The sequence below is a fragment of the Muntiacus reevesi genome, chromosome 5 (genome assembly GCF_963930625.1).
Source record: "Muntiacus reevesi chromosome 5, mMunRee1.1, whole genome shotgun sequence".
In the NCBI taxonomy this organism is placed as follows: Eukaryota; Metazoa; Chordata; class Mammalia; order Artiodactyla; family Cervidae; genus Muntiacus; species Muntiacus reevesi.
The window spans coordinates 87,666,294-87,691,253 of NC_089253.1; the positions used below are offsets into that span (position 1 = coordinate 87,666,294).

Sequence of the window (24,960 nt, forward strand, 5' to 3'; positions counted from 1 at the left end):
GCAGGAGACCTGGGTTTGATCCCTGAGTTGGGAAGATCCCCTGGAGAAGAGAAAGGCTCCAATATTCTGGCCTGGAGAATTCCATAGACTGTATAGCATGGGGTCACAGAGTCAGACATGACAAGTGACTTCCACTTCACTTCAGACTAAGTAAGTTTAGCAAGATTACAGGATATGAGCTCAACATCTATGTAAACAAAAGTCAATTATATCTCTTCAACTTTCAATAAATAAGTGGACATTGAATTTTTTTCATTGATACAATTTAGAATAGCATCAAAATGCTGAAATACCTAGTGATAAGTTTAACAAAAAATATGTAAGAACGATTTACCTGAAACTACGAAACACTGCTGAAACTAAAGACCTACTTCAATGGAAGATGCACCATACTCAAGGATCCAAAGACTCAATATTGTTAAGATGTAAATTCTTCAGATATATGGATTCAAGACAATCTCAATCAAAATTCTAGCTGACTTTACTGTAGAAACAGCAAGCTGATTCTAAAATTTATAGAGGAAAAACAAAGGACCTAGAGGAGCCAATACATCTTTGAAAAACAAGTTGGAAGACTTAGAATATCTGATTTCAAGACATACCATAAAGGAAGAGCTATCAAGGCAAGGGAGAGGGGGGACTTCCAGGTGGTCCAGTGGCTAAGACACTACACAGTCAATGCAGGGGGCATGGGTTTGATCTCTGGTCAGGGAACTAGATCCCACATTCCACAACGAAAGAATTCACATGCTGCAACAAAGATGGAAGAATCCACATGCTACAACTGGGGCAGCTAAATAAATTGTTTAAAAATAAGTTTAAAAAGAAAAAAAAAAAGACACGGGGGGAAGGTATTCCCTGATGGTCAAGTGGTTAAGAATCCACCTGCCAACACAGAGGACACAGGCTCAATCCCTGGTCCAAGAAGATCCTACATACCGGAGGCCAACTAAGCTGGTAAGCCACAACTACTGAAGCCCCCATACCTAGAGCCCCTGCTCCATACGAGAAGCCCCCACTTGCTGCAGCGAGAGAAAGCCTGCACACAGCACAACAACAAAGACTCGACACAGCCAAGAAATAAATAAATAGTATTATTTTAGGAAAGACAAGGGGGTGTACAATTAAATATAAATCAAAGAAACAGAATAGAGAATAAAGAAATACACATACATATATGATCAGTGGATTCTCAACATAAGTGTCAAGGTAATTCAGTGGGAAAAGAAGAGTCTGGATAGGTATTTTGGAAAAAAAACCTCAAGTCTCACTTCACGAAATACGCAAAAATTAACTCAAAATGGAAGAGATCTAAAATTATAACACTTCTAAAAAAGGAAAATAGGAGAGATTTATTGCCACCTGGTGGTAGCCAGATTTCTTTGACAAAACAATAGCACTAACCATAAAATTAAAAAATTGAAATTCATCAAAACGAAAGACCTGCTTTTCAAAAAACAGTATTAAGAAAATGGGGGAGGGGGGAGCCATAGACTAGGAAAAAATATTCACAATAAATATATCAAAGGTCTTATATCCAGAATATGTAAAGGAAGATATAAAGGAAGAAATACTGATGTCAATTCTACACAAACTGTTCTGAAAATAAAAGAGGGAACACTTCCCAATTCATCCTACAAGGACAGCATGGCCCAGTTACCAAAACTAAAACAGGCATTTTTCTTTTCAAGAAAAGAAAACTACAAACTAGTAACGCTCAGGAGCTTAGATACAAAAATCCCTAAGATATCAGAGCAAATTAAGAAAAGTGTAAAGGCATCCAGACAATAAGGAAATGAATGAATGTGGCTGCATCCTGCTATAGCAGCAAGCTGGCCAGTGGCTACCAGGAAGCAGGGATTAGGGCTGGGAGACCATTAGCAAAGGGACACAAGCAAATTTCATACCCTTTTCATAAAGTGCAAACAAGCTGAGCAAAAGATATGGTATACGAAGTTTTCTTTTAATCTTAAAGGGACTAGTAGACCCAAAAGTCAGGGGAGTGGCTTCTTGAGGCATCAAAAGAATGAGATAGGGAAGGACTACATGCAATACGTCTTAGTAATGTTTTAACTTTTATTTTGGTGGTGGTTTCATGGATGTTCCTTCTATTACCACACTTTGAAGTTTATATACATGTTACAGATATTCTTTCATCTGTTTTTTATAAGTTTCTAAAGAGAGAAAAAAAGGTTACATATATTCATGGAAACATGTATGAGGAAAAAAAATAAAAAATAAAATATACCTATGGTGCTAGAAAACTAAGCTATTTTTTTTTTCAGATTCCCTGTCATTTGATTGTACTACTTTTATATTAAAAAAAATAAATAAACTCTCTATAATATACATAGGAAACCAGTAATACTGGCTGCTGCCAAGGACAGAAACTGGGTGGGTGAGGAGAAGTAGCTGAGAAAGAGACTTTTCTCCAAATGCTCTTTTTGGCTTTGATTCTGTACTAAAACAATATACAACTTACTCAAAAAATTTTTTATTTAAATTAAAACATAAAATTTTTAAACGCTGCCACTAAGTATAATCTTTTACCTAATAAAACTTAAATAACCAACACGTTTTACAAAGAACCACATTGTAACTGCTTTCTGTGGTTCCAAGAGGACACCAGAGGCTGCCTCACACTCACAGGTGCGCTGCCAGGGCATCTTAAATCCTTCATGTAAACACATCATCGGCTGGACACTGCACACACCACCAGCTCGAGGTGGTCTACACCCAATGTCAGATCATGCTACATTCCTTCCAGTGATGTCACCTGAACACTGCACACGCCACCAGCTCGAGGTGGTCTACACCCAATGTCAGATCATGCTACATTCCTTCCAGTGATGTCACCTGAACATTGCACACGCCACCAGCTCGAGGTGGTCTACACCCAATGTCAGATCATGCTCCATTCCTTCCAGTGATGTCACCTGAACACTGCACATGCCACCAGCTCAAGGTGTTCTACACCCAATGTGAGGTCATGCTACATTCCTTCCAGTGATGTCACATCTTTGCAAAGCTGGGTCTTAAGCACTTGCTGAGATAAAAAACAAGTTCCATGAGAAAATAAATGTGGAAAAGGAAATGAGGGCTGTGACGTTCAACCCGATTCCAAATCTGAGGAGCTGTTCTGTGCCCAAGAGGCACATACAACCTACTAGGAAGCAATTATGGTGATTTAAGAATGAAATAAAAATATCATCTTTCACTTACGCTTTTACGTTTTCAAACAGCTACTAAATTGTTGGACAAACGTAATTATGAAGTTGTTTGGACTTAATCACTTTGGAAATGGAAAGACCATTAGGTGTTTCTTTTGGCCTCAGACGTGTCTCAGAAAAACTTCCAAGACAAGAAGGGAGCCATGAGCTAAGAAGTTTGAGAACTACATTTGAAAGAAACCCTCTTTTTATAACAGATACCTTCTTTGAAACCACTTTCCAGGAGAAGTATCCCCACTGAAGTAACTTGTTTATCTTTTTTAGAGCAAGCCAAAGCTAAACTTTAAAAGGTAATTACAACATGATGCAAGAAACAAGGAATATAAGCTCTCCGATTACAGTAAGATTTCTGTAGCTAATCAGCTATATGGAGGACATTAGTAAAGCTTAAGATTACTTGATTACCTTCACTTTTCTCAGTGACACTTTCCAGATTTATCCCCGGAGATTTAAAAGTTCTGCTGATGAGTCAAACTCGGAAAGTGTCTCGTATCCAGGCACTACCTACCGTCTGCCCCTCAATGGCAGCTCGCTGGCGCCCTAACACATCCTGCAGCTGAGTGAAGTGCTGGATGAAGGCCACCACCTCCGCCTGGAAGCGCTGGGTGTGCACGTACTGCACGGACGCCATCTGGAGGCTCACTCGGACATCATGCTCCCTCCGGAGGAGAGGGTCAGGCCGGCCATACCTAGGAGGAAGGGCAACAATGTGACTCGGAGACAGTGGAAGGATGCAAATGAGTGTCTGAAGAAAACTCGGGTTCACTTAGAGGCTTCCCTAGGAAACAGCTTTAACTGTTAAAATGGAAACTCCCCCCCCCCCCCAAAAAAATGGAAATCCACAATCAGGTTTTAGAAAGCAAACTCCAATAACTACCTCCTTCCTAAGCTTCCACCAGAGGTCGAGGATGTTAAAAAAAAAGTCTGGTATGATGGCCAGGGCTATAAACAGGGGGATAGGTCTGGGGCTGCGATCACTCTTGGCTCCAGAACTCACTCAGAAGCCACCATGGTTCAGACCTTTCACCTGAGTCTCTTTGTCCCTGACTTTAAGGAAAAGTGAATATTCCTGCTCACTTTTCGAGCAAAGACTGTGACAACTCGGGGTAATAAAAACTACACTGTGAAAAAACTGGTAAAGAAAATTAGGCAACAGAACCAGTGTTCCTGAGGCAATCTGTCTCTGGAAGCTGAAAGAAGTCTTTTTACTTCAGTGAAATGCAGGCCAAAGAGTTTTAGCATCCACATTCACAGATATTAGAAAACTTTGACAAATGGTTTTAATGGGACAAGATGCCACAATAATAAATTATTATACAGGACATAGTCACTGGAGAAAGGAATTCATATTAGCTGAGCAACTATTATTTTGCCAGGCAGAGAGTTAAGAGTTTTACACTAATTATCTCATTTATTAAAGAACCATGTCACTGTGGTAGGTAACAATGCAAATAAACCAATCCAACTTCTCAGATGGAGCACTCTCAGGGAGTATGACACACTCCCTCTGGAAATGAAAGAGAAACTTCTCAGACATCTTTAGGGACCACTTTTCTCAACTCTGGTTGAACATTAAAATCACTTTGGATAATTAAATTTAAAAAAAAAGAACACTACACTACCACAGACCAGAATACTTGGGGGCAGAGATGGATATCCATACATTCTAACAGCTCTCCAAAAGGTTGAAAAACCACTTTTTAAAATTTCTGTTTTCTGAGAAAACTATTCTTTAATAACTACATAGGCCTAAAACTGCCTTCTAAATTCTAAAACTGAATACAGATTGTATTTGTACTGGGGAAAATGCCTAATGCAATTTAAAACCCATTATCTTCAACAACTTTCTTGGGCTGAAATCATCCCAGATCATTCAGAGCTAAATCGAAATTGATCTAACATAGTCTCCTCACTATTTCAATAGAAAAACTGATGCAAGGAGATTAAGTGACTTGTTCAAGTCACACAACACGTTGGTGTGAAACCGGACTATAATGATAACCACAATTATTTCAACCATATCCCCTTAATTTATTAAAGCCTGAGTAGCCCACTTCAATGTAGATCCATTTTAATATAAATCGAGATTCCTCACAACTAGATCAACTTGATTCTACATAAGAGGCTATGATTTTTTAAAACTTTTCCTCATTGCTTAGCTGACAAGAATTTGAAACAGGAAACAACCACGATGGAAAAGCTCGATATTTTTACTTGAAAGTCTGGAAGATGAGGGCTTCTTCTCCACTCGTAGTGAACCGTTCTCGGTAGAACTCTCCATGCGAGGTAAGATCACTCAGAGACAGGCTCCCAATGCTTCCCTGTAAGGCCAGGTCCCCCTCTAGGAAGATTAAAAATCAGAATGCATTCTTATGGTCTTTTTTTCTGTCACACACCCTAACTCTGCCTGAAACAAAAATTGATATACACATGCCCCAGACTTCACACCATTTAATAAAACGAAATGTCAAAAGTGAATATTTATATTCTAATACATCCAGAAAAATATTTTATGCACTATTTCAAACAGCCTCAATGCAGAAGTCCAAAGGGACTGAAATAATACCATAGCACCACACTTTAACACTTAAAAGGGGGAAGAAATTAAGGGTAAACATAAATTAAAGGATAAAACATTTACAAATACAGATAGAAACATGCTCTCTTCTGAGATCAGACCACTAATTAGAATTAGCAAAATAGCATAAGGTCTATTTTATACTATCAATAAAAGAATAAAGGAAAAAATGTCAGAGATGTATTAATCAGGCAGCATTAAATGGGTTTTAGTGTGACTTAATTAAAAGGCAACATTAATAAAATAAGACACTGAAGACACAGATTTGAAACTACTCCAATATTACACAAGTGAAGCTCCTGGAAGGTGGGCGGAAGAAAGAGGAAATGTTGAAACATGCACCCCTGGGCTATGAACCTGTATGAATCATTCTTAACATGGGGTAGATACTGAAAAGGAATATTCTGAACTGTTGCTTATGTAAAACAAATTTTGTCATCATAATTAACAATAAAACAATGACTGAGGTGTATGTATTTGGCAGGCTAGTTCTGCTCCCAATGAAGACACATACTTATTTTTGGTTCCGAATGTCCTCTAACAAAAATACACAAGTGAAAAAGTGAAGTCACTCAGTCATGTCTGACTCTTTGTGACCCCATGGACTGTAGCCTACCAGGCTTCTCCATCCATGGGATTTTCCAGGCAAGAGTACCAGAGTGGGCTGCCATTTCCTTCTCCAGGGGATCTTCCCAACCCAGGGATCGAACCTGGGTCTCCTGCATTGCAGGCAGACGCTTTACCCTCTGAGCCACCAGGGAAACTTATCCTACCCAATCTTCTCCCAATTCTAAAGACTCATCTCTTCTAGGAACCTTTTATAAATTAATTTATACCAGGAATGAAACCTCAATTTTAAATCACCCTTTCCCCAAAAGACATTCTTATTTTACTACAGAGTCAACATTTGAGTTTTACAGTCTTCTTATTTTATCACCAGTTGCTTAAGGAAGGAGCAGTATTTAATGCTCACTTTGTAAATTCCTCCACTTTAGAGCTTGATGTAGCTCTTCACTTATGTTCTACTAGGGATTACAGCCTTTTGCGTCCCATTAGGAAGAATGCTAGATTTGCTACAATATCTCCCTGCTTAAACCACCCCGTCTTAGAAAAGTGAAAGTCTCTCAGCCGTGTCCAACTCTTGGCGACCCCATGGACTACAGTCCATGGAATTCTCCAGGCCAGAAAACTGGAGTGGGTAGCTGTTCCCTTCTGTAGGGGATCTTCCCAATCCAGGGATTGAACCCAGGTCTCCTGCATTGCAGGCGCATTCTATACCAAGTGAGCCACAAGGGAAGCCCAAGATTACTGAAGTGGGTAGCCTATCCCTTCTCTAGTGTATCTTCCCGACCCAGCAATCAAACCGGGGTCTCCTGTATTGCAGGCAGATTCTTTATAAACTGAGCTATCAGGGAAACCCATGCCCTCTTATGAGCTCCCCCTAATTATGGCAACAGAGTGAACATATGCCCTGATTTCCCAGAGGCAGCCCCTGTTATATGCCACTTTCCCAGCTGTAATTATTAATAATGCCCCCTTTCACGCCCCAACATGTCCAAACTTTAGACAAAGAAACTATATAGACACCCAGAGAGCTTTTTTAAAACACAGATAGATCCCAGGGTCCCATCCCAACCCATAGAATCAGAGTCTTGGGATGGGAAGGGAGCTGTGCCAGACAGCTGCATTTCTAACAGATGATTCTGATCCATAAACCAGTATCTGGAAACCACCACCATCAGTCCTGGCCAGACCAGTAACCACAACCCAGCCACTGAGCCACACCTTACTTAGCGCCTGTGAAGACAATTAGATTTGTGAGCAGGATGTTCAAATTCTCCCTAGATTCCCCAAGCCTGATTTACTCCACTTACCAATCATTTCCAGGTGTGCCACTAATTTAGACACATTCGCCTTGGCAAGCTCACTGGTGGTCTTATTCAGCACGAGAGAAAGCGAATGAACCTAAGAACACAGGAGGTAAGACAAGGCAAATGTTACTCAGAGGAAAAGGTACCTTTCAGGCAAATGGCATCAAGAAAGATGCTGCAAGTCTCAGGAGAGCTGAAGATAAAACTTTTTGTCCGACTGATACCAAATTCATTTCAGCTTTTCTTAGCCAGTCAGACCACAGTAAGAGGAGAGAGCTGATAGGAAAAGAACTCGACTGGGCAATCTAAAACCCAGGTTCTGTGGTGTCTTCTCTATGGTCACCTTATCTGTTCTCTTTGAAATTTTTTTTTCTTTTTTCTTTCTCCTCTCTCTTTTTTTTTTTTTTTTTTTTGTACGTTGGTTGGTTGGCTCTTTGGTTTTTTGGGGGGGAAGCTTTCTTTGGGTTTCATCTATTGTTTGTCAGTGAAATGTCTTACATTATAAAACAATTTTTCCCCTTTCAGCATTTATATCTAATATTGCACTATTCTATAATCACTCATACAGATTCATTAAGTGCACCCTAAGAAATCTGTCAAAGCGAAGTGATAAATACACTTAATGTTTATGTCTTCAAACTAATATTTAATAGAAGCCCTTGGTGACCAACTGGGACTTCACTTAGGAAGAACAATCAAAGATTTTCTTCCCCTGAGACAACCACCAATAGAAGAAAACCAAAATCCTCTGTTTCAGGAACAGCATTCTTGGCAACAAATAAATTCAGTAACATAATTCTGTCATTTTAGCTACAAAAAGGACTCTGAGTCTATGATTTATGGAGGCAGATACCCCTGAGTGCCATCACTAGATAAGGCATCAGCTGAAGAGAAGGAAGGAAGGAAGAGGAGATAGAAGCTCACATCCCAATTCACACTCTCTGCTCCCGAGTGGCAGAGCCTGGTGATATGCACCCCTTATCTTTAATGCCTACCACTAGAGAGGATGACATGGTTGGATGGCATCATCGACTCAATGGACATGAGTTTGAGCAAACTCCGGGAGATAGTGAAGGACAGGGAAGCCTGACATGCTGCAGTCCATGGGGTTGCGAAGAGTTGGTCATGACTTAGCAACTGAACAACAACAAAGTAGGTGCTCAGCCTATGTCTGATAAATGAAAAAAAAAAAAAGGAAAAAGAAAGAAAATAGTAGGAGAAAATGAAGGAGAAAAAACATTTGTAGAAGAAGGAAGAGAAAAAAGGGGGAATTATTACAGATGGAGCAGTGACCATGGGGGCCACTCCAATGGCACAAGGGGTCCCCTTGCAGTGGCTTCTGGACATGGATGACAGGAGGATCTCACGGGAATGAGGTTATCATGAAGTGGGGAAAAACAAAAAAAAAAACAACCTCTAGTCACTTCATCACCAAAATAATGCATATAATGAGTCTAAATATGCTTTGTTTGGAGGAATCCAGCTGTCACCACCTGAGCCCACTCTCGGCATGGATCTTAGCATCACTGAAAGTGGGACGGCTGCGTGTTGTAGACTTCCGGTGTAATGCAACAGGAAGCACTCGGCACCACCTACAAAGTGTCGGACCTGGACATGATTAAGTCTTCAGAGCTAACTTCCATTTCTAAAATTAGTAGAGGAGTCAAATGTACCATAAAGAAAGAGAGACAAATCCAGAATGTGGAACACCCTAGGAGACACTAACCCAACTTCTATAGACAACTGCATGGGAGGAAGAAGCGGGGAAGGTACCAGTCACTGAATGATCATTTCTGTCATGCACATGAGGAGGGCCATACCTAGGTCATCTCATTGAACTTTTACAATCTGACAACACAGGCACCATTAAACAACCTCTGTTTATTGATGAAAAACTTAAGGGAGAAAGAGGTTAAATGGTTTGTCCACAGTCGAACAACTGTATGGTTACAACAAAAATGCCAGGTTTCAAATCAAGGTAGTCTGACATTTAAGACACCTGTACTCTTGCTCTCACTAAAAGCCAATAATGTTCTGAGTGAAAGGAAGATAATAAAAGGCACATTTGAAAATAGCTACTCTGCACTAGTTACTAGTTACATAGTAACATGGTTATTACGTGCTAGACACATTGCCAGGTGCTTCATGTAATTTCCTCATTTAGTTATCATAATCAGATGATGGAAGATAAGGAAACAGAGGCATAAAGAAGCTAAATAATTCCACCGAATTTTACAGCCCAAAGGAAAGACAAGAAGTTACTGAAACCGTTTATTTCTCCTGCCTCCAGATGGGATTAATGCTAAAACCTTTTCTGAGATATTAACGTCTACCCTTTTGGAATAGACATCCAAAAGACCACATATCTCCTCTGCCAATGAGATAGATTCTCCGGCACAAATGCACGGTGACAGCATCTAAGTAAACAAGCCCACGTTCATACTCAGAACGTAACAAGAGCCTAAGGGAACTGATACCTTGAGATCCAGTTTGGTGTTAACTGGATCCTGCAGTTCAGACTCCGCTAACGTACTTGACTCTGACTTCACGTTTGGTAGGGTGTCCTCAGGCGGCACCTTCATCGCATGGTTGTCTGCAGTCGAGCCAATTCCAAAAAAATCTAGGATCACGACCCAGGTCTGCAGTGTGATCAGCACATCCAAGCAGTTAAAATCAACATCAATGCTCCGGTTAACTCGATTGTAACTGGAAGAGAATTCTGGATGCTTCTTATCCACCAGGAATACATTGATATGGACCAAGGAGTCATCAAATTTACTCTTTCCCGCAAGTATCTTGGGCTCATCTACCGTTGGAGAAGGAGGTGGGGTCAAGGGATAGTCCTTGTCCTGGACTTCCTTTTGCTTCTTCCGGGAGGCCGAGGTGGGTCTCTGATACAGCTGGAACACATTGGGAGCTTCCTCCATGTGAGAAGGGAGAGACCGAGGCATGTCTGGATACTCCACGTTGGACACGGAAGGGCAGGACTGAGAGAGATACTCTTTTTGTGCTAAACTAGATGGCTTTGGGGCTCCCCGAGACACCATCAGGTTCTTATATTTGGAATCTGGATTTTTCTCCAGTAAGTCCTCCATCAGCAGAGAGCGCAGGGCAATCTGAATGGATAAAGTCTGGGGGTGGTCTTTACTGAATTCCACCTCAAAATCCTGAAATTTTAAGCTCACAAGACCCTGGGCCCCCAAAGTCAGATCTCCACTTAGCTGAACCTGAAGCTCTGATATACAAAAGTTGGCTTGAATCTGGGTAAAGGATTTGACTTCCTTCACAGACAAGGACTTTTGAGAAGAGTTAGAAAGACTGGAGTGGCTGAACAATCCATTCTCCTTCCTTTCAGCGGAAGGTTCTCCACAGGTACTGAGGGGAGGCAGAGGAGAATTAGGGCAGGGTGAGGAGGCTGCACTGACTGGAAACTTATTCAGATCTTCACTATACACCAGATTGTCCAGCGTTTGTATAACCTGCTCATATACATGCTTTGCTAACACCACCTGCATTCGAAGAGAAAAATTCAGTTATTCTACTACTACTACTACTGTCAAATGCGTTCATATGCACTGCCCACAAATTTTGTATGACTTTACCCAACTGTTTTTTTAAAATATAATTTATAAGATATATTTTATTTCAATTTATTTATTTTTAATTGGAGGATAATGACTTTACAATATCACAATGGTTTCTGATATATATCAACTCTCCAAGACGTTTTAAATCAGTTGACAGCAAGGATCATCTATTTCTTCATCATCTCTTTATTTCTTTTTTGTCCTTACACCTCTACCTCTCTCTGATCTATATCTATTCACAAGGCCGTCCCCAAGTACCTCACAGAATAATCTTCACACAATAAATGTTTCAATAAGTGCTATTAAATGTAGGCCTGAATCTGCAAAATCATTCTTTCTAACCCCACAAAACAACTACAGAAATTGAAGGAAATCCTGCCAAAAGTCTAATGTGGGTTATACCTTAGGACTAAGAAACTCTCATGATTCTAAAACTTGCTGATCTTGGGATCGACTTGTACACACAGCTATATTTAAAATGGATAACCAACAAGGACCTACTGTTTAGCACAGGGAACTCTGCTCAGGGTTATGTAGTAGCCTGGATGGGAGGGGAGTTTCAGGGAGAATGGATATATGTATATGTACCGGTGAGTTCCTTTGCTGCCCACCTGAAACTATCACAATACTGTTAATTAGCTATATTCCAATATAAAATAAAAAGTCAAAAAAATAAAACTTGCTGATCATCACCAATTATTATAACAGCCTATGACAAGTACAGCTGATCAAACAAATAGTACTTTTTTATGGTAATAATGTTGATTGATGATTACCTGTTATCCCCTCACTTTGTTTTTAATTACAATTTCTTACTAAAACTGTTTTCAGGGAAGTTTTTATTTGCTCAAGGGTAATTTTTTAACAGAGGAGTTCCAAATAGATATAGAAAAGACAGAACTGGAAGGTGATCATTTTGTAACTGCTAGATAAATAATGGATCCCACCAGTTATCAGTGGAATAAGACCTTATATGAGTGACTGACAGGGAATTTTACAATGAATGGATCAACTTTTTGCCATCTGCATACAATCAACAATTTTGGCATCACTGACAGTCAATCAGACATTGCTTGCCTCCTGATATAAGCTACAGTGCACCACCTTTGAAGTGTTCTGGCCAAAAAAAAAAAAAACACCTCAATCAACTAAACCTACAGAGTTAAGTTACAAAAAAATTGGTTGTAGAAAAATTGGTTCAGCAACACCACAAACTAACAGCCAAATCCAGAATGCGGGACATTCTGCAGGGCAACTGACCTAGTTTTCCAACAAAATAATGTCATGGGGTGGGGGGAAATGAGAGGGAAACTAAATGAATAGAGACCCACAAGATGTATCACCCAAATGGAATGTACAGTCCTTACTTGGATCCTGATTCAAATATACCAAAAGTAAAGGACATCTTTTAAAAAAATCAAAAATGTCTCTGAAATCTCAAAATGAATTAAAATTCAGATGATACCAAGAAATCTTCACTAATTTTGTCAGGCATGATAATACCACTATAGTTATTTTTTTAAATGCACATAATTTATAGTGATACACTTCAAATATATAGGATTAAAAATGGCATGGTCTGAGATTTGCCTTAAAATATTTCTCCAAAGGAGGAAGAAAAAAAATGGATGAGACAAATGTGGCAAAATCTTGGTAACTGTTGAATCTGAGTAATGGGTACATGAAGTTTACCAGCATATTCTACTTTATTTTTAAAATCTTTCATAACAAAATACTTTTCATTATTTAAACTACTAAATTATTGCATAATAATTTAAAGAATAATTTTCTAAGATTTTCATCAAAAACAACAGTAAGTCAACGGTAACCATAAGAATAAAAAGTCAATACAATCCAATAGAATTCACCTTATGTGCTAGATTTAAGGTGTAAACTCCACCCTAAGTATCCAGCACTGATGAGGCAAAAGTTTAAGAGAAAAAGCTTAAAAGCCAAAAAGGAAAAGATCCAGTGAAAGTTCTCTCAACCAGAGACCCATATCCAGAAACCACTGATGTCAAAAGCTACACATGTTCTGTTAACAGCACCCCTGGGTTACTGCAGAGAAGCTGCCAAACTAATGACCAGTCACTCCCCTAGATCCTATGCACTGTCCTAAGATTCTCCCTATCCTTGCTGTTTTATAATGTTATGCTTTTCGCTCTCTTCCCTGTGAAAGCAGGAAAAATGACACTTCTGAAGGTAAAAGGATGAAAGATGTATACATACATACCACACACACACCCTGGACCATTTCATTTCAATGACGGCAAGACTAATTCTCCCTTGAAAGGATCTGCCAACAGCTCAGATAATCAGATTGTTTTATAGGTGGGCCACATATGCCAAAAGTGTGACCAGAATTATAACACTCTGGGAAAGAGAGATCCTGACTTTTTAAGCAATAATTTTCCTCATTTCTTAATGGCAACAGAATTAACAATTTGCCCTCTTCCACTCTATAATTCACCCCTCCACATGAAGAAGCTAACAAAGACTGATTCAGTGATAGAAGGACATGATAAAAGGATTCCATGCTTATTGGAACAAGTTATTGACAATAATGTGCATGAACAATATCTCTTTGAATTTATATTTTCCTTCCAACATTTTATATATACAAAATATAACAAGACAAAACATATGTATATAACAAATATAAAATCATTACATGACTTCAACTGTCCTGACATAAAAATCAACAGCGTGCTTACCTGAACTGGATTGACAAATTTTCCTTCAATCTTCATGATGCTAGAAGCTCCCAGGTCATCTGGACTAAGTGAGAAAGTCAGTTCAGATTCTCTCTCTATAGGGATCTTCTCCAGTTTAAACTGAATGGTCGTGTTGTTGAGGATGTGAAAAGCTGGCATAAGAGAGAAGAAATGACCAACTAGAAACACTCAGATTGATTGCGTCATTGCTGATTAAGTGAGGGTATATATAAACAAGCCCAGGAGTTGCTCTTAAACCAGGAAGGCAGGTTAGCCTGGCACCGAGGGTCTACAATTGAGTACAAACCTTGGTAACTATTCCAAGACCAAAACTCACAGCAAGCAAGGGTATAAGATAAATTTACACACACAGAGCATGCTACAGCTATTTTCATAACAAGCTCCATTTGATGGTTTCAAAATATGGTGCAGTGAACATTAACCCAGGCAAGGGTCCTCAGTAAGCTTCTCTTAATCTCCCAAACTGGCATTTTCCAACCAAAACTGTTCATCCATGCTCAACTTTAGACTGATCCCTCTCATGGGGCCTAGCTCAGAATCAAGGACAACATAGAATTCTAAGTGAACAACTTTTAACCCAAGCAGAAAAAGCAATTTTTTGTTAACTATGTAAACATGAATCAGTGAATTAACATCTGAGAACCATAGGAGAAGTTCTCAAAGGCATTAATATCTTCACCATCAATATAGCTTACCTGATTTCTATAGAGGCCAAGACTAATAGATTGAACTGCTTGGTTTTAGCAGATCAGATCGAGAATACATAAATACAAGCACTTTATTCCTAGAACCCTGTACCAAATCATTACAGAAGATGGCAGGATAGTCAACAGAGACCATAACATCCACAGACTTAAATTTCACATTCTATTTCTGTCAATCCCTCCAGCTGTCTTAGACTACGATATTTAACTAGAAAAGATTTACAGCTTAGGAATGAAAAAGTCAGATGCATTTGACTAAATTACATAATACTCTAACAGAATTCACCCACTGAATCCCAATGAATGAACACTCACCCAAGGGGGCCACTTAAAAAAAAAAATCCTTATCTGGGCCAAAAATGGTATTCAGTGAGAAAAGGTGCAAACATTCAAACATAATATGAAAGCATCCTATTAAAATTCTATTTTAACTTCTTAAATGTTCACTTAGGGTAATTCTAAAAGGAAGGTTTTTGTTGTTATTTTAAGCCAGGTACTACATTCATGGCTGGGTCTGGAATCTAAACAAAATGAGACAAAAGATACCCATGCCTCACCTTGACCTCTATGCAAAGATTCAAAGAAATCATGTCGGGTGAAGTGAGCTTCCTCCTGACTATTGGCACTGGTAGACCCAGACAGAGGGCAGAACGCCCGGCTCATTTCCGGCCCGGGGCCCTCTCTGCCTGCCAACTGGGTGCAGTTCAAAGAATATAATTTAATGTCTTTGATTTCCACTTGCAGACGGTCACTTCTGGATTCATCATCTCCTGCCACAAAATTCTGGATGAAGATCTGTCCCAAGTGTCCTACCAGCAACTCAGGACTCCCAGGCTTCCGAGGGATGGAAACCACTGGTGATTCAATGTTTATGTTCAAGATGAGCTTTACGGTGTCAGAATGAGACGCACCTAGGCCAAACCCACATGGTTCATTTTCTTCTAAGAAAAAGGAATCCCGGGCCTTCCTGGGAGTTTCAAAGAGCGACACCATCTCACTGTACTCGGCTGTCTTAGTGGCTAGGACCGTGGTGACTTTGGTGGCTGCACTTTTCAGCATACTTCGAAAATTTTCTTCCAGCTCATCCATGGACAACGTCAGCTCCTTCAAGAATTTAGCGGAGTGATTGTAATGCAAGGAGGCCATCTTGAGGTTGAGAAAACATTCCTGTTTAGATTTCTCAACAAAGGTGAAACTCAGAGCATCAGTGAGGCCTGCGTCTTCCATTCTGACAAACACAGATTCATAGAAGCCAATATCACTGATGATATTTTCATAGCCTACGGAATTTCCAATGCTGACAACATACTGGTTCTTAACATTCTCTTGTGTCAAATCCATAAGCTGCAAACAGCCGAGAGAACCATTCATGTCAAATGTGCTGCCCATGGAGACATTAACTTTGGTGCCACCTATACTCGCTGTCGCAATCTTTCTACCATACTTCTCTCCATTTGCCATTCCCACCGTCCGAAGGAGCAGCAGGTTAAGCCTGTGGATTTCCACCGCGACCTCCGTGTTTTGTTCATATGTAGACTGGTAAGTTCCCTGTTCCCTAAAGCTTCTTTCAAAATCAGTCATTAAAGGTTGAGGACTCAATTCATCTTTTTCCTTGGGAAAAGATTTTTGAAGAAAACCAATCAGCTCCACAATTGTCTCTGGATTTAGGATGATATCCAAATTATTCACCTGCAATGAAATCACCTGAAGGGTGCTGTCCAAATTCATGGACGGGCACTCTGAACTCACAAACTGATATTCCAGTTTTATGAGGGACTCTTGTTCTTTGGTGAGAACTCTGTCCAGAGAAATACTAGTGGCTGACTGGTTGTTCCGTGTGGCAGCACTCGTGAGGTGGGCCACATTGGACCCAGAGACGGGAGACTGGGCCCTGCTGTCCCGGAGGCTTCCTGTCGGGATATCAAAGCTCAAGTTCTTGTGGGAGGCCATCAAAAGGTCAAAATCAGCGCCATACGTCTGCATGGTGTCCACCAGAAGCAAACCATGAACGGTGAGGGAGACCTCAGCGTCATAAGGCCTCTTCACAAAGTGAGCGTTGGTGCCAAACACCTTGAGCACAGAGATGTACCGGCCGTTGCTCTCAACACCAAGCTGCATGCAATTCACCTTAAACTCCGCCAGGAGGAGCTGTGACTCCACCAGGACCTCCCGAGTATGCTGCTCCAACATCACAATGCTCTGGGTCAAGTTCATCACGGAGTCTTGCAAACTTCCCCGCTGTCCTCCTTGGGGAAAAATCTTCTCCTTCATCTGAGAGTCAAAAGTCTTAGTTTCTGGGGTGGTCAGGAGAGCAAAACAATTCTTCAGAGCAGATATTTTATCTTCATTGATGTGGATCTTCAGGTCTGGTAGGTTGCCTGAGAGCACGGCTCCGGGGTACTTGGGATCTGACGTATAAATCAATCGACGTTCTAACTGGAGGTGAACGTTGAACTTCTCGACCACGTGGGTCGGTCCCACGTCAATATCCTGGACATGCTTCCAGTTGTCCTTCACACGTCCAACCATAATCTGCAGGTCGAGAAAGGACAGCGAGTACCTCTCATACATCTTTGTGCTCATTAGATGTGCTTGAAGCTGCTCTTCACTGAACTTAACTCCGGAAAATGGAGGTGTTTTCTCCCCATTACTGCTGCTAGTCTCACGAGGTGGGGTATTGGGAGGTGTGGCAAGAGGGGTCTTATATTCATCATCACTGAACTGATTCTCTTCCGATGCTGACCCATCCCCACTCTTCCTCTTGGAGTCATCTGCAGATGAAAACAGGAAGATTTAAAGTACATGTTGGCTCTTGCCTTCCTCCCCCATTTAATGTAATAATTAAGAAAAGTAGAGAAGAGTTGGACACAACTTAAGAGACTGAACAACAAGAAGAAAGAATCAACAGCTCTGATTTAAAAAATAAGGGGATGAAAACTCTAAGCACAATATTCTGTATTTCCCATGTATTCAGAGTGAACTTATCTACTGATTTGGAAATCAAAACACAAAGAGTAAAAGTTCATGAACGTGAGGAAAGATGGAGACCTGCTAACATAGAACACATGTCAGGGTGCAGAAACCAACAATGCCCTCTGGCCACTGCCCCCCGCCCCCCAACATCTGAGCTGCACTGCATGAGCTGCCATCACCAACCCTCCTTATTTGTTTACTTCTTCCTGTATTCATCTATGTGTTCGTTTTGTCCCCCCAGCTAGAAGATTACAAAAGAACAGAGGTTTCCTCTGCCTTCCTCAACACAATACCCACGTGTTAAGAGCAGCACTTGGCGAGCAGTAATTGCTTAATATGTCAAGTTCCAGTCCCAAATTCACTCAACCCCTCTCTTCTGCACCTGAGCAGTGTCACGACAACTACAAAAACACATCCCTGGGTTTGGTCACCTGTGTCTCCATCCCACGTTTATGTTTTATAAATCCAAGAAGGTACTTTCTGCGGTTGTGTGATTCTTTTCTTCGGATGTAATTCCCTTTTCACATCCCCTTAGGGCCAAGCTCATACCAACCAAAGAGCAGAAACAACCAAATGTACACCAACTGATGAGTGGATATTATTAAATGTAGTATATCGATATAAGAGAACATCATTTAACCACAAACAGAAATGAAGTATTGATAACATGCTACAGGGCTTCCCTGGTGGCTCAGATGATAAAGAATCTACCTACAATGCAGGAGATCAGGGTTCAATCCCTGAGATGGGAGGATCCCTTGGAGAACCGAATGACTATCCACTCTAGTATTCCTGCCTGGAGAATTCCATAGACAGAGGAGCCTGGAGGCCTACAGTCCAAGGGGTCAAAAAGAGTCAGACACAACTAAGCAACTAACACTTTCACTTTCCCTTCTTTCACAAAATGGATAAACCTTGAAAACACTGAGCTAAGTTTAAGAAGTCATACATAAAAGATCTCATATTACAAGATTCTATTCATACGAACTCTTCAGAACAGGCATAAAAACAAAGATAGAAAGATTAGTGGTTAGCAACGGCCAGTAGAGGTGGTAATAGAGAATAACTGCTTATGGGTCTAGAAAGTCTTCTTGGGACAATGAAAATGTTCTGGAATTAGATAACAGTGAAAGCTGTACAATTTTATGAATATACCAAAAACAACTGAATTGTACATTTTCAAATGGATCTCAATAAAACTATTATATAAAAAAGTAACGAGTTAACTTTGGAGCCTAGAAATGTTAAATAAACCTCTTTTTAAGCTTTACTTGGTTCAGTGAGAGAGCGAGATCAATCTGCCAAGATATGCCTTTATTACTTCACATTCACACTGTACCTTGGGTGTTGGTCAACAGCATTCTTCCTAGATCCACAACAACCAACACGGGATTCTTGAACTTAAAGTCATCAGGAAATATCACTTGAGGGGCAGAAATGTCCAGTCGCACAGTCCACCGTTTACTCTCCTCCTATAAAAATAGAATCAATCACAATTAAATAGCCTTGAACTATAACAGCTAAGAGTGGGCAGCTTTATCAGCTGGAGCTCAAGCCTCCCTGAAGGTCACACTAGGATCACAGGATGACCTAACGGTCTATGGTATTAAAGCAAAACATTTAAAACAAAAGTGGATCCAAATGCTTAAGGATATGAGACATTACCACAGGCAAATGGCTGAAGTGGGAGAGAAAAATGTGCAAATTACTGGTTTGGGGGTTGCTTGCTCTTTGATTCTGATGATTGATGGTTTAAGAAAGCTCTTATTTCTAAAGACTTAATACTTTAAAGTACTGTAGAAATTATAGAATTCAAATAAATGAGAAATCCAAATATTTTTACTTATTCATGGACATTGCTAAGCACAAACTTTCAGGCCAAAATATCTTACTGAAAAACATAAGCTTTGACATTTGAAATATAAAAAATACACCAATTCACAACTTTGTTAATGGCTCTTCCCATGAATTTGCTATATAAATTAATTTATATAAATGCTTATCAAAGAGGATTATATACAGTAAAAAATTAACAATTTATGTATTTTTTCAATTTATTTAATTGGAGGACAATTACAATACTGTGATGATTTTTGCCATACATCAATGTGAATCAGCCATAGGTATATATGTGCCCCCTCCATCCTGAACTTCCCTCCCACCGCCCTCCTCACCCCATCCCTCCAGGTTGTCACAGAGCAACAGCTTTGGGTGCCCTGAGTCATACATCAAACTTGCACTGGTTATCTATTTTACATATGGTAATGTGTATGTTTCAATACTATCCTCTCAAATCATCCTACCTCGCCATCTCCCACTGAGTCCAAAAGTCTGTTCTTATGTCTGTCTCTTTTGCTGCCCTGCACATAGAACTGTCAGTACCATCTTTCCAGATTCCATAGATATGCCTTAATATACGGTATTTATCTTTCTCTTTCTGACTTACTTTCCTCTATATAATAGGCTCTAGGTTCATCCACCTCATTAGAACTGACTCAAATGCATTTCTTTCCATGGCTGAGTAATATTCCATCGTGTGTGTACTACAACTTCTTTATCCATTCATCTGTCAATGGACATCTAGGTTGCTTCCATGTCCTAGTTATTGTAAATAGATAATTTACACATTTTATATACACTATATAAATATATAATATAATTTATATAATTACATGTAGTAATAGTAACATTTGGTAAATTATATGTAGTAGTAAAAGCTAATTTATATAAATGCCATGAAAGAGAAACCTCTTGGTCTAAGATAATCAGAAATACTAAATGTTGTTATTTGTGTTGGAATACATGCAAAAACAAAAAAATGGGACAAATTTGGGACAAATTCTGTATCCCATACTACAAACCCCTAAGTGTTTCCCCTGAACATTTCTGCCATCCCTTACACTCCCAAATGGCTCTGCACCAAATACAAGCCACCCTCTGAGTGTTACACCTACTGCCACATCTGAGCACCACATCCCCAGGCCACAGGGTCAGAAACTCAGTTTAGCTGGACTGTTAAGATGTTTCTTGGCTCTCCCTGTGCATAAGCATCCTCATATCAGTTGGGCACTCAGCATCACAAAGTGATCATCACTTCCAGGAATCAAAACTGGGGTATCGGGCTTCCCTGGTGGACCAGTGCAAGAATCCTCCTTGCAATGCAAGGGACACTGGTTCAATCCCTGGTCCAGGAAGATACCACATGCAGTGGAGCAACTAAGCCCGCGAGCCACAGCTATTGAGCCCACTCACCTAGAACCCGTGCTCCACAACAAAAGAAACCACTGCAATGGGAAGCCTGTACACCACAACAAAGAGTAGCCCCTGCTTGCCTCAACTGGAAAAAACCCACATGCAGCAAACAAAGACCCAACGCAGCCAAAAAAGTAAATAAACAAATTTCTAAAACAAAAAATTACTGGGGCATCATTCCAATTGTTTTTCTTTTGATAACGGTAACTAAAAGGGGGTGTTCTTAATTGAAATATTTACAAAATGTCAGGTCTAGAAAATGGAACAAAGACAAGTCTTGAGAATGTTCTAAAACGGAAACAAGGAAGAAATAACATATGATCTAGTCTCAGTCATTTGTTTTTATTTATTACACCCTGACTATAAAAGATATGGGATTTTATTTTTTGCTAGCTGATAAGTATTTCATAGATTCCATTTACTTATCAGTGTAATTGATACAGGCATGACTCTCTATTGTACATAAAGAACTTCCCAGAAAGAATGCCTTCCTCTTCCCTACCCCCCAAAAGGAGCATCATTATGTCCACTTACAATGAAATCACCCACTAGCAATCGGTCAAGAGTCTGCCGGATTTCCGCCTTGGTTTGCATCTTCAGTCTGTTATACTGTCTTCGCGCAGCTTCAGCCACTCTCAACTCAAGTTCAGACTGATAACCGAAACCTGCAAGATTGAAGTATCCAAGAGTCATAATCTTCTTACGACTGGGTGAAAGAAAGTGCTGCAACATGTACTCTGACCAGGAATTTCCACCAAAGCTAAAAAACAGTCTGTACAACAAGAGTCCCTTACTCCAGCCTGAGCTGGGGTTACAGGAATGTGGCAAAGACAGTGAGGACAGCCATGCAGAGAAAGGTTAAGTACATAAGAGATGGGCATCTAAGTTATTAGAATTTCTAGAATCAGTTTCTGAAAGATTCCAAACTATAATATTTCAAAATCCTTAACAGCATGATCATTACTGAAAGGGAAACTGGAATTTAGGAGGATTTGCCTTCTACATTCTGTCAGTGTCAGAGCAGTGGAGCCAAGACATTTATGGTCACCGTCTACATGAAAGGGGCTTCCCTGGGGGCTCAGTACTAAAGAACCCACCTGCCAATGCAGGAGACATGGGTTCAATCCCAGGGTGTGGAAGATCCCTTAGAGGAAGAAATGGCAACCCACTCCAATATCCTGGCTTGAAAAATTCCACAGACCGAGGAGCCTGGTGGGCTGCAGTCCATGGGGTCACAAAGAGCAACTAAGCATGCACACACATTCATGTACATGAAGAGACTCAAAAACTGGACCAAAAACTAAAACAACCCTTATGAAAGGGGAGTGACGGATATATTCAGGAGAGCAATATTGTTTTATCGATTTCTCTATCAACAGAATTGCTTTTTTTGCACATACTGTCTCAAATCTTTTTGGGAGACAAAGGCAGACATATGTAAACCAGCGATGACACAGAAGAGTCCAATGACGACCTCTGCAGTATTTACTGCTGCACAAAACAAGTAAAACAAACAACTGATCCTGTCATCTAGGAGAAAATTCTTAAACATTCCCCCTAAATTCTCTGATCTAAAATATCCTGGGTAGCCAAGGAAACCATTGTCATAATAGATGGAAAGTATTTTAAATACATGCTAAATGAAGACAAGGAAAGAAAAAAATATTAAGCCGTTGATTTCTCTTGGAAGAGCAACTTTCCAAGGATATTCACTTTGATTCAAGATCTAAGGACAACACTTCCACTTATTCTCAGGGCTTTTCTACCACTACCAGGTCACCAGAATGTACAATAACCCTTGTCCCAGAAGTGACAACAAAGAGGTCATTAGAAAGTAACATAATCAAACAAAAAAGTTAACCTGAGGTATGAACCTTTCCCTTGTAGAAAAAGTCTGCTACTTTTTTAATAGCCTGGGGATTATATATGATGTTCAAGGGCCTTGTGCTGACATTCAGCCGTCTCTCAAAATGGCTGTGCACTGGATTTCTCTCATACAGCATCTCAAAAACTGGGTCATCCGGGTCTGCAGCTAGAGGAAAAGAACCAGAGGAAAAAAATAATAAATAGAACACAGCAAAACAATAACCTTATTCTTTATAACTGGCAAAGAATTCTCGGGGGGGAAAAGACATTTCCTCAATTATTTTCCAATTAAGTCTCATTTTCAAAAACTTTATAAAATAGATAGCCTAATAAGGGCTGCCTCTTGGTATCAACAGGACTTCTCAAGACTGGGTTGTTGTATTCACTCCCATCATGGAACCCCAGACCTGGAGGCCCTGGGAGTTGCCCCTGTCACTCACCAGTTAAGGGAGAGCACAGGGTGGTCTCCAAGTCAGATAAGGATCCACACAGCAAGCCCATGGGCACAAAACAGGACTCACTCCCTCTCTGACCAAGACTACTGATCTGTAATCATTGCATTTTTAAGGATGAATTTAAGAACACATGACAGTTTACCAGGATAATGATGGCTTCTGTCTGCAGATGTTGTTTGGAGTCCAAAAGACTGGGAGACTCTGCCAACCTCCTTTTGCTGATGAACACACACAAAACATACGGATCAGGGTGAGAGGGGCCAGTTCACCGTGCACACATTCTCTCCCGTCTTACCCTTTGACGTCACTCTCACTTAGCACAGTCGAATCAAAACTCAAGTGACATCAGGGGATGCAGACCCAGAGGCCGAGCCCTCCAGCCTGTGCCTTCCCCAGCCTGTACAGGCAGTGTGCTGCTCTGCACTCAGCACTACATGAACTACTGCTCAACGAGGACTGGACGTGCACAGCTTTTCACACTTTTATTCTGCCCTCCCACCCTATCACCAACCCCCCAAGCCGAAAAGCTATGGGAGGCATAATAAGGAGCTAAAGATTCAACTCTTCTGATCATATCTTTGCCAACTCAGTAAGAGCAAAGATCTTCTCGTCTAAGAAGAATATTATATATAAAAAGAGAAAACTTAAAGTGATTCTTCTGTAACTCTAGAGAGATGAGAAGTCCTATCGGTGACTAAGGATCAGAATGCATGAAAATCACTGTCAAGATACAGAGGAAATTCAAACACTGACCTTGAAATGCAGGAAATAGTCATGCTGATAACATTTTCTTCCAAACCAAGGCAACTATTCTAAGGTGGCTACAATACCAGGTAGGGGGAAGCCACTGCCATAAATCCCACCAACACATGGTAACAAAATAAAAAAACTTATCTAACTGTAGTTACATTCTGATTACCATATCTCGCTCAAAATGATCAAATGTTGGAACGAATCCACTTAATACTACTTATTGCTTGCCTAAAACAGACGGCAATTCACCAACACCCTGGAGGAACCATACAGCTATACGTACTGGATTAGGGAAGACCAGAAGAGGAAACATGGTTCCTTCCGTAGCCAGGTCTCGAAGAAACAGTCCACCCAACCGGACTAAGAGCAAGGAGGAGTTTCTTCGAGGAAGAGATTCTGCTAGAAGTTTTACACCTACAGAAGACAAATGTTAAGAGTTGATACTATGCCATCATAGCCTTAAGTATTTTCAAAGTATTAGATATAATATTTTACAGTGAACTATCAGATATCATGAACTACTTCTCCTTCAAATTGGAACAAAATAACCCTATCTACATATCTAAATGTCTACTTCCGTTCAGTTCAGTCGCTCAGTCGTGTCCGACTCTTTACGACTCCACAGACTGCAGCATGCCAGGCTTTCCTGTCCACTGACATAAATTTGTAAGGAATATCAGAAGTTTTCCAACACAATGAATTTTAAACAGAGCACGTCACAATTTAGTTCAAGCAATCTGCTAGTTCACACTAAGTTTATGACTTCTCAGCTCTCAAGGTTACAAAGTCAAAGCCAGTCAAAAACTGGTTTTTTTTTTTGGTCACTTGCCTTTAAACTACTGACAGACCTCAGATAAGTGGCTATTTTATGAACTACAATAAATCTATTTGTGAGAAGACAAAACCAACATCTGGGCATTTATTTACGTACCTTCAATTCAAATTCACAAAAAGAA

At 40.2% G+C, this 24,960-nt stretch overlaps 1 protein-coding gene and 1 non-coding gene across 3 annotated transcripts in view; both read right to left on the minus strand.

Annotated features, from left to right (window-relative positions):
• The window catches only part of VPS13D (vacuolar protein sorting 13 homolog D), a 265,793-nt gene that overhangs the window by 210,672 nt on the left and 30,161 nt on the right, over nt 1–24,960 (minus strand). For both annotated transcript variants that reach the window (XM_065935730.1, XM_065935729.1), the window contains exons 14-24: nt 24,288–24,418; nt 23,394–23,469; nt 22,792–22,962; nt 21,465–21,595; nt 19,018–19,150; nt 15,263–17,476; nt 13,981–14,132; nt 10,157–11,188; nt 7,683–7,773; nt 5,445–5,571; nt 3,739–3,919 (exon numbers count right to left, since the gene is read on the minus strand). In XM_065935730.1, coding sequence (XP_065791802.1) covers nt 3,739–3,919; nt 5,445–5,571; nt 7,683–7,773; nt 10,157–11,188; nt 13,981–14,132; nt 15,263–17,476; nt 19,018–19,150; nt 21,465–21,595; nt 22,792–22,962; nt 23,394–23,469; nt 24,288–24,418 — 4,439 coding nt within the window. The remainder of the gene's footprint in view (nt 1–3,738; nt 3,920–5,444; nt 5,572–7,682; nt 7,774–10,156; nt 11,189–13,980; nt 14,133–15,262; nt 17,477–19,017; nt 19,151–21,464; nt 21,596–22,791; nt 22,963–23,393; nt 23,470–24,287; nt 24,419–24,960) is intronic.
• On the minus strand, nt 6,498–6,569 carry TRNAC-GCA (transfer RNA cysteine (anticodon GCA)). The gene has a single exon. It is a non-coding gene; the product is annotated as a tRNA-Cys (tRNA).